General features: G+C 31.9%; 1 protein-coding gene across 1 annotated transcript; it reads right to left on the bottom strand.

The window, feature by feature from the left end:
• Positions 1–6,102: 6,102 nt before the first annotated feature.
• On the bottom strand, positions 6,103–10,515 carry HELRODRAFT_105840 (hypothetical protein; the record flags this gene model as incomplete). Its single annotated transcript, XM_009016946.1, has 9 exons — positions 10,287–10,515; positions 10,045–10,060; positions 9,250–9,310; positions 8,957–9,055; positions 8,337–8,565; positions 7,882–7,957; positions 7,346–7,448; positions 6,909–7,034; positions 6,103–6,222 (listed from the first exon to the last, which is right to left on the bottom strand). The coding sequence occupies exons 1-9, from the start codon at positions 10,360–10,362 to the stop codon at positions 6,103–6,105; spliced, it is 906 nt and encodes a 301-aa protein (XP_009015194.1). The 5' UTR covers positions 10,363–10,515.
• Between the last annotated feature and the right edge of the window lie 454 nt (positions 10,516–10,969).

Here is a 10,969-nt window from a genome sequence, read left to right as displayed (position 1 = left end):
AAAAATGTACACTCACACTTACACACGCAACACACACGCACACACATACACATAGAAAATTAATTAAATTTAAATAAAGTTTAATTTAACCAAAAAGACCCCACAAAAAATAAAAATCTCAAATACATCCTCCTGCTGTCAGAATAATAGAAATTTAGCTCAGCTAAAATCAGTCAAACAACATGCTTGCAAACAGTTTACGTATTATACCACAAATATTTATTTACTATTAAGTAAAAAACGTGAGTATTTAAGATGTAATAAATGAGTGCTTAACGTAAGAGTTATTCAAGATAAAATTTTTTAAATTAATTGAAATTTGAACTAACAAACTTTGAAAACAAACTAAAAGTAAATCTATCTATCTATCTATCTATCTATCTATCTATCTATCTATCTATCTATCTATCTATCTATCTATCTATCTATCTATCTATCTATCTATCTATCTATCTATCTATCTCTCCGGCCAAGCGGTGGTTTTATCCCGCGTGAAAGCAGGCGAGCTCTTTTATAGCTCATCACAGCCCCTCAGATATTTTAAATTCACTCTTATCTACTAACTTTGCGTAACATATCCAGGTAGAAATTTTATTGCTATTGCTAAGAAAAATGAGTTGAGCCAAACTAAATTTAAAAAAAAGCTATGAAAATCAGCCGCACACACACACACACAAACACATCTTGGCGATATTTCAAAATATAAAATCGATTACAAAATAATTTTTAGGTTAAGTCTGAATGTTTTTTTTTGTTCTCTCGTTAGCCGTTGCTTATGTTTGAGGTCAGTCACCGAATTAATATTTTAAAATTAAGAAGCGAAAACTAAATAAAAAATTAGCTGACTAATTAATTATTTCATCCATTCAATAAGAATAAAAATGAATGAATTAATTAATTAAATAAAAGTCACGTACGTATATGATTGAAAAGATGCTTGCTATTGAGATATTACTGTTCCGTATAGCCAAGGATGAAAAATTAAAAACAAAATAAATAAATAAAAAATCTTTACACTTCAAAAATGTAAATGATAAAGTTAAAAAGTAAAAAAAATTATGTGACTATAGTAAAAATTGCTAACCTCACTATTATTTACCTTTATCATCATTGTTGTCACTCATTGCTAATAGTAATTCTAAGATAATTCTATAACTTTTTCTTTCATTATATATATATATATTCAGCATAAAATTTATTTAGAACAGGTCAAACGCTTTAGTTATTCTTAATGCCTAACCTGGAAAAAAATCCTAACTCAAATCACTAATCATCTTCATTATCAGTGATTGAATGAATCACCATCATCATTATTTGTTGCTATCATCATCATCATCATCGTCATCCGTCGCCATTCACCCTCATCATCATTACCTATGTACGGTGTTTATCGTAATCGTCAATATCACATGTCCAGGGTTCATCACTCTTCGTAAACATCATCAACTGTATACTAGTAGAAATCATCATCTCTATAATCGTTATCAACACTATGGTTGTTATCATCACTATGGTCGTTATCATCACAATCATTTACGTGATTACATGATATAACTACATAGCTTCCAGATAAACTCTCCAACTTAACAACTTAACAAAGGTAGCAATGATTCAAGAGGTAATAATAATATTATAAAGGTGATGATGACAATAAAAGAAGCTAACGATGATATGAAAAAAATATACAGTATAACAATACAATACAGATTGACAAAGAACATGAAAAAGTAATAAAATTTGATGACGAAAATGACAAAAAATAAACAAAATTGAAAAGAAAATGTAAATAAATGAAATAATATTAGCTGTAGACATGCATAAAAACCAATGCAGAAGATAAATGCATAAATCAACTGTGGCTGTCTTCGTATAGAACATCCAGCATCTTATTCTCTTTTTCACTCATCTTACTCTGCGGTCTGAAGAGGTGATGATGTTGGCGATGATGAGGTAGATGATGATTAGAAAAGTGATGGTGAGGAAGAGTAGGAAGATGAAGATGAGAAGAGTGCGAGTCGACATTATCATCGGAGGAATCATTATTAAGACTGACCGCTTCTTTATTAGTGTTAGTAGTATGGCTGCTGTGGACACTTTTGCTGTTGTTGTTAATGTTATCATTATAGTCGCTCTTAACTCTCAAAATGTTACCAAAAGATGATGATATGCCAGAGTCTAATTTATAAGAATCATTTGCATTGCTGCTAAAACAGGTATTGTTATTATCGGCAGTAGAACTTAATTCATTTTTCTTATCATTAAAAACATCATCGTCATTATCATCGTCGTCGTCGTCATCATTGTGATTAATTTTACTAAAAAAACCACTGCTAGTTTTATTATTAACATTACAATTATTACTATTAGTAGTAGTATTAGTAACAACAGTAGCACTATTGCTAAACACTAAACTCTTACTAACTTTCACTTTATGTTTATCTTGGTCTATCTCGTTATTGATTGAACTATTTTTGCCTCTTTTGATACCCTTGATCAGACTGTTTCTATATTTGGTTTGGGAAAATCCAGGAAATGATGAAAATATACTTTTATTATTGCTGATCCTACTTTCGTAATTTAGTTTCAGTTTATCTCCGAAAACCTGCTGCCCTGGAAAGAAAGTGCCCTCAAGTGCATTTGAAGAGGATACAGACCTACTCATTTTGGCAGGAGATTTAAATTTTGAAAGTTTCTTGCTATCAGCATTCATAGATAAGATAGCTGCAGATGATAGGCTAGATGTCATGTGTCTATTTTTAACATTCCGGGAATTCCAAATAGATTTTTTTAGTTTGTGTTTTTTGCAGTTGTTGGGTGAGGATGTAGATTGTTTTGAGTTCTTGTGAGGAAGAATTTTTTTCTGGAATTTATGAATTTTCCGTGCAATGTCATCTGCACTGTTATCAGTGGTGGTGGTGGGGGTGGAAAGATTATGGCAAATGGAGGCAGCACTGATGAATGTGTTGGTATCGTTGTTGCTGTTGTCTTTAGTATTATCATTATTTGAAACAGAGCAGGCAGAACCTTTAGTTGAAGTAGCAACAAGAACGGTACGGACAGCAGTAGTAGCAGTCGTAGTAGTATTAGTAGCAGTATCATTATAAGTAGTAGCAGGAGTTCTAGATTTTATCACTTTACTGAAAGTTAATTTTTTATTATAGGAAAGCAACTTTTTCTTCCTAGGGCACGAGCAATCATCATCATCATCATCATCCTTCTTAGTACCCAAATCATCATCAGCACTTTCATTATTCTTAGGATCGTCATCAGGATTATTCTTGCTTCTATGCAACAGCTTGTCTTTTTTCCTCTTGTCACCGATGTTCACGACCAATGAGATGTTAGTTGATCTATTACGGAGTTTTTGATTGGCTGCTAATAATAAATTCTTCACCAGACCTCTGTGTGCTCGCGTGGCTTTGCTATCTGTGGTGAGTGAAAATTTATTCATTTTTAATTTCAATTTATTAAAGAAAAAACGTAAATATTACGTCAAAACATTCATTCATGTTAACACACATGCAATAAACAAAGTTGTTCAATGAAAAAAAAAACAAAAATATTTAATGATAAACGAAAAAATTATTGAGTAATTAATAACTTAACAGCTCGCTGCATTTAAAAAATGATCTTAGCAACACAAAGCATTTAAACAATATATAATATTGTTAAAAACAAAAAAAAATCTGAATGAATTAACTACCCATATCACATCAAAACAACGTTAAATATTCAAGTAAATCACACATTTTTATTAGCCTCACGTGCGGACAACAATTATTTTATACCATGAATCAGTAAAACTGCTAGAACATAAAAATAACAAATTCCTAACGTATATAAAACTATAAATAAAAACACACACACAAACACACAAATTTAAGGATAAATAATTATGAAAAAAAAATTATTGATTAAAAAAAACCATTAAAAATAAAAATTAGTAAAGAGACATTAATTAATTCATCATCATAGAAACATGCAGGACATTAGAGATACAGGCACGCACACACATACACACACGCGCGCGCACACACACACGCGCACGCACATTTAAGAAGCATGCATTATTAACAATTAACTAGAAAAATCTACAAAACAGCAACAACAATGACTACAACACACATTTTAAAACGATAGACTGCTCCTCTTGTCTGTTCATTGTCAGCAAATTTGGAGATAAAAATTATTTTAAATGAAGAGTTAATTCAACAATATTTTTTAAAATGTGAACCGACATTTAATGATTGATATGCATGAAATATATTTAAAACAAGAGCAATAAACACCAACACAGCAACAAACAACTTCAATAACTTTATTCAACATCTTAACACTCATCAAAAACGCCATCACCATCATCATCTATTGCAATTATTTATCATTCACCATCGCAGAACATCATTATCACCATCATCATCTACATTATAACACCATCAACTCCATCACAATTATAATCGCATCATCATCCTCATTTATAGTTATAATCATCAGTAACTTTGTCAGAACAACATCATCAGCATAGCAATATCATCGTCATTGTCAGCTACACAACAACGCCATCACTACCTACGACGTCATCATCATCATCATCATCTGTGACGTCATCATCACGAACCTAATCTCTCAGCTTTGGCAAGTAGCTCGGTGTTCATGGTTGATATAGGGAGGACTTCGTCGTCGTCATCATCGACTGGTACGTATACATCCTCATCCCAGGAACTGAAGTACCAGTCACACTGCGGTAGTAATAGTAGTAGTAGTAATAGTAGTAGTGATTGATAGAGAGAATAATTAATATAAACGAACGAATGAATGATAAGCAAATGAATGAATGAATTATCGATTGAATGAATGATTGATTGATTGAGAGAATGAATAACTAAATAAATGAATGGATGAGAGAAAAATGAATGTATAATAGACTATATGATGGAGACAAAAGAAAGGATGAAGTCTGAAGTATCGACACACACAAACACACATATTCACACACATTCAAAAACTTACATGCGTGATGATACTTTCAATGACCTTACACTGGTCGGTCATATCTCTGACCATGATGACCATGCTGTCCTCCTGTGGTCGAACCAGGGTAGGACCAAATACTATTGCAAGGTTGTGTGCATCCATCTGTGTGTGCGTGTGTGTGTGTGTGTGTGTGTGTCAGTGTGTGTGTGTCAGTGTGCGTGTGAAATGACATTAAAATAGATACATCACATCACATTCACATAAGCCGCATGCGCCGTTGATGTTTCTTAGAAACACATAAGATGCGAAAACAATTAACACAACATAAATAAATTTTATGAGACAAACTTTATTAATCTCCTCTCTACTAGCAACCCTGTTCAAATGCTGAGCAATGAACCTAAGAAGATTCGAATATAAAAAAAAATTATTAATACTACATTAGTAATAAGTTTTATAGTAGTTGAAATAGTAATAACAATGTTAGTAACAGCAGTATGTAAAGAAGTTTTCAGCAAAAGCGGTAATAACAGTAGAGCAAGGATAGTAGCCACAGTAGTAGTAGTAGTAGTAGTAGTAGTAGTAGTAGTAGTAGTAGTAGTAGTAGTAGTGGTAGTAGTAGTAGTAGTAGTAGCAGCAGCAGCAAGTAGTAATAGCAGTAAGAATGGTAGTAGTAGCAGTAGTAGTCATACTAATAGTGGCAAAGGTAACAGGAGTAGTAGAAAGTAGAAGTAGTAATAACAACGAAATGTGATGTAAAATACTCATCTGCAACCTGAGTGTCTCGAAGTTATGTTCAGGTAGCTCGTGGATGAGTTTCTTCATCTTCAGCATCCGTCTCTCGGCATTCTCAATTCGATTGGCGGCAATTATGGCGTCGTATAAATCTGTTGGTCGTCATCATCATCGTTTATACGTCATCAAATATTATTATTATAAATTATGGTGATTACAACTTCATTGTTATCATTATAATTGATCAATAGTCGTTATTTTCATCATCATCTTCAGTCCAACAATCATTGCTCAAATTGTTGCTCAAATCGTTATGGTAATCATTATTATCATCATCGTAGTCATCACTCACCATCATTATCATCATCATCATCAGCGCCATCATCATCGTTATCAAAACTCACCATCAGTGATTAAAGAGTCTGGTAACTTTCTGAAGAACAACTTGAGCAGACTGCTGACAAGATTAACGTCCTGCCACTTTTCATTCTCCAGACACAGGCCATCTGGATCCTGGTTATTAAGGTCAAGGTGGCCATTATTTAGGTCAAGGCATTGTTATTGTTTACATCAAAAATGTAGTTAGTAAAATCAGGATAATGGTCATCTAGTTCTAATTTAAGTCAGGTTCAAGAATAACTCAAGTCATAAAAAGTTAACATTTTTTGATAACCCGACCTTCTTTCATTCAAGTTAATATAGAATTCATATTAAGGTATTAAAATTTAATCTTTTTAAGCATTATTATCATTACAAATTACTTTGCATTAGTGGTTAGCACAAAAGAACAAATGATTACATATAATATTTAAACAACAAACTATATAAGATAATATTCTACAGAGCAAACAACACAAAAAATATATTTATTTTTTGCCAGTACAAACAAACAACACAGATATTTTCTATTTAAAAAATCATCCAGACACTTCGCATCACTCGATAAGGCCTTTATCAAGTGGATCACCAAAACAATTAAGCTCTAAACACTTAGTTAATTTCTAATGTAAAAATTATTATCTTACAAATTGGTCTTTTGAATTTTATTTTTGTATTCAAAGAACCAGCATCAAATGAAAATAACATGCAAGGCAACAAAATGTATGGTAACAACACATCATACAAGTAAAAGTCTGGATTCTTTTGCATTCAAACCGCATCACAGCGTAGCACTCTTACTTTATGAATCACATAAAAACCTTGTTTAACTCCTCAATGAGAGCATTAACAGCCCCTGAATTTCCAGGGACCCTATAGACGCCAACACTTTCCAAGCCCTTCTCTTCAACAATTCGTGTGCATGTCTCAACTATCAAAGGCACGTACTGTGTGATGTGCAAGTGGGCATTTGTGTAAATATGTGTGCGAGTGTGCGTGCGTGTATTTGTTTATGCAAGTGTGTGATCGTCATTGCAATAATTATTAATTAAATACAATAATAATGATGCATGTGAATGAGTGTGTGGATCAAAGACGGTTCATTTCATCACAGGTATGGTATGGATGGGATGATGGCAAAGATGATGATGATACGATAGTAAAGAACCAAAATGAAAATGATATAAAATGAATGATGATAGATGAGGAAGAAAATTCAAAATCACCATCACCATTATCAGCAGAATATTAAACTAACTTCATTAGCGAACGACGAAATGCAGTGTTCCAAAGGAACTCCCATGGCACCTACATATTCCTCTGAAGATGTTGAATCAGAAGGAGTGGTTCCTGAACCATACCTGCAACAATTTATCATTTGAGTATTCATTCTAGGTGTGAAATTTGCAAATGAATGTATTCAACAAACTGTGCAACGATTTGAAATACTACAGTACAACAACACACGTTTAGACGGCATTTTCCCCGAGATCAGGGGTTGCCGTTTGGAATACTACAGTACAGCAAACAAAAACAAGAATGACAAAAACAACAACGCCAATGACCACAAAATTAATAAAAAATAATATCACACAGATGACTGACAATGAATAAATAACAAATAAAAAATAATATGAACATTTTAAATTAAAAAAAATTTTAGACAGCTAAAGAACAATCATACAAAAAAAATAAGGAGCAACGGGCACAAACTTGCAAGTCATATACAGTAACAAAATAATTAAAAAACACACGTCAACACACACAAACAAACAAACACACACAACCACATACCTTTTCAATGTCTGCACCATCTTCCCTTTCCATGTTTTGTGTTCTTTTTGGCATTGCTTTGGCGAATAGCTTGAATCTGAAGTAAAAAAAAAACAAAATTTATAAATGTGAATTTATTGGGTAACTGATAGATTAATTAAATAATTAAATTATTTAAATACCTGAAAAACGATAAAATTTAAAAATACAAATAAAGAACTAACTAATACTGCGGAATAAAACAAAATGAAACCAAAAGAATTGATTTCATTGTGTAAAAAACTTAAAAATTAGCCTTTTTAAAATCAGAATCAATCCCTATATACTAAAAACTGTGTTTTTGCTAGAAAACTAAGAAAAAAATCTTAAACAAAAAACATAACATATTAAAATTAAAATAAAAAAACAAGTTAAAAGCAACAAAAAAACAAAAGCATAAGCAATTTAAAAAAAAAACAAAAAGCTTTTGTCCCTACTTCCTTTCTTGTTGACTCTGCCAGAGGGAGACTGATAATCCTGTTGCTGTTGCTGGCCACTCCTAACCAATGGGCCCCAGGCACCCCCGGACCGTCTGCTCCTCGACATTTTTTCAAGGGCCCAGTCTGTCGGGTTGAACGAGGAACTGCTGACACTGGAACACCTGCCTGTGGTGCTCAAGTTTTCTGGTTGCTGATGTTGCTGCTGTAGCTGCTGTTGATCAAATCTCTGCTAGGTATAGGTAGGTGGGATTTTGTGATGTTAATGTGAAATAGAAATACATGAGAATATGTTAATGAAGACCTTAATTAATTTTGAGAAACTTTTAGAAAGTAATCATTCCAATATAAACCATGAACATATCTTTCTCTAAATGTTCTAGTATTATTAATATATCATCTAAGACCTTTCTTATTGAAGCTCAAGAATTTAAATTTCAGATCCATCAAGATTCACAAAAACTTTTAACAGTCACATTGTATATATTTATTAATACTTTAGACATTTCAATATTCAATTTAAAACCATATCATCAGGTTTATATGATTAAAATAAACACATACATGCCAACTGAATAATAGTAATAAGACAACATATTGTAAACATTAAAATAGCAAACTTTAAAATCTGCAGTGAATGGATCTATGCTGGAATCATCCTTGGCAATAGAACATGACTGAAATCTAGACAATGCCTTTCCCTCTATTATTCTTGGGGTCTAAATGTTGTTGGAAAAAAAATCATTTTGAGATAATTACATACACCCACATGCCAATCCCTTCAGTTGTATAATTAAACATTTTATATTGGATGTACATAAGAAAATAAATAAATTTCAATGATTTATTTGTGTTAATTAAACTGGCAACTTAAATTGCAAATAAAATTTTTGATCTATTTTTATAAACCTACTGTCTCTCCGAAGAAAGCCTTCAGCTTCTGTATATTGACATTCTTCAATGATTGAGGCGTCCTGTTTGATTGATGATGGTGAGTGTGATGTTGAGAATGGTGATAATGAGGAAAAAATGATGAGCATTATGAATATAAAAATGAAGATAAATATAATGGTGATAACAATGGTAAAAATAATGACATTGAACATGAAGATGATGTAAATAAATGTGATGCTGTTGATATAAAAAAAAGAAAATGATAACACCTATGACGATGAAAGAAGTAGTTATGAGATCCTAAAAATATCTTATAAAAATATCAGCCACAACAATGAAGAAAAATATATTGCCGTAAACTTTAAGGCTTGTTACTACCAACACCAATATTATAAACTTTAAACACGTTCTACAGTAGATCTTTACAATCCTCTATGGTATAAAAAGATTCTATGGTTTACACTCGATTGACAAATAACAAAGATAACAAATATAACAAGATAACAATAATTAACTACAGCGTAATTCCACCATTCCCACAGTTATAACAATATACCGTAAACAAACAAGAATATATAAACATCCATAAATCAGCTCTGAAAGGCAAGAGGATTTGCTTAGATGAAATGTGAATAACAAATATTTCATTTTAATAATAATAAGCCAGTTAAAATTATTACCAATATCTTAAACAAATTTCTAAAAAAAAAGAAATTTTACGTAAAAAGAAATAAAAACATGTGAACCAAAAAAATTGTTAAATATAATATAATAAAAATAATTATAACAGAGATGATGATTAAATAAAACTCACCCCGTATTTGTTTCAGCTGTAAAGTGAAAAAAAACCAATTAGAGAAAGTTTTAAAATGCATTACAACAAAAGAACAATTACTTTATCGTTGAACATAAAAATCCATATAAGATTTACAAGTATAATATTTATGATATTTTAATTTATGATATAATGTCAATCAAAATATTACTAAATTATCAAATTATATTCACAGATTATAGAAAAAAATTCTTAAGATACAAATTTCAAAATGAACACACAGTTATTTTGAGCAGCAGCAGCAGTAGCAGTATTAATAGTAGCAGGGATGGCAGATGACAATGACGTTGGTGACATGCTGTGTGGCGACGATGACGACGACTTGTTGGCATAGGGACTTTCGGAAATTCTACGAAGCCAGTTTGCATCAGCCGACGAGAGGACAGCTGTTTCACTTTCTCTCCTTTTCAGGGAGAATGGATGAAGGTAGCAAGTTGTTGAGGCTGAGGAATTGGTGATGCTTGAAGTTGTGGTGGTAGCTGCTGAGGTGAGAGATTTGTGCTTCTGGGATTTTGCTGTTGCTTGTTGCTGCTGTTGTTGCTGTTGTTGTTGCTGGAATGCTATAGTTGCTGATTCAATTTCTATAATTGGAAAAATTTGAACAATTCACAGTGGTGTTGATATAAGCAAGTTTATCAATAAAAGCTATAAATAAAGCTATCATGTATCATGAAAACTTCATAAAATATAAAAATGGTTAATAGTATCTGAATGATAATGAAAAGATTTGCACTAGCCAATTCAAATGTTGCAACAAACAATGGTATGAAAAAATGATTGCATGTCTGCAAAACAACAAAACAGGTATAAACTTCAAATTGTTATGGATCAAAGCTTTGTTTAAAAGTACTTGAATATTTATAAACACAAGCAGGATAAATATGAGGTTTATGTCTGGTTATGG

This window comes from Helobdella robusta (assembly GCF_000326865.2).
Source record: "Helobdella robusta unplaced genomic scaffold HELROscaffold_2, whole genome shotgun sequence".
Lineage (NCBI taxonomy): Eukaryota > Metazoa > Annelida > Clitellata > Rhynchobdellida > Glossiphoniidae > Helobdella > Helobdella robusta.
The sequence above is the reverse complement of the archived record's forward strand: the minus strand, read 5'-3'. Positions and strand labels throughout refer to the sequence as shown.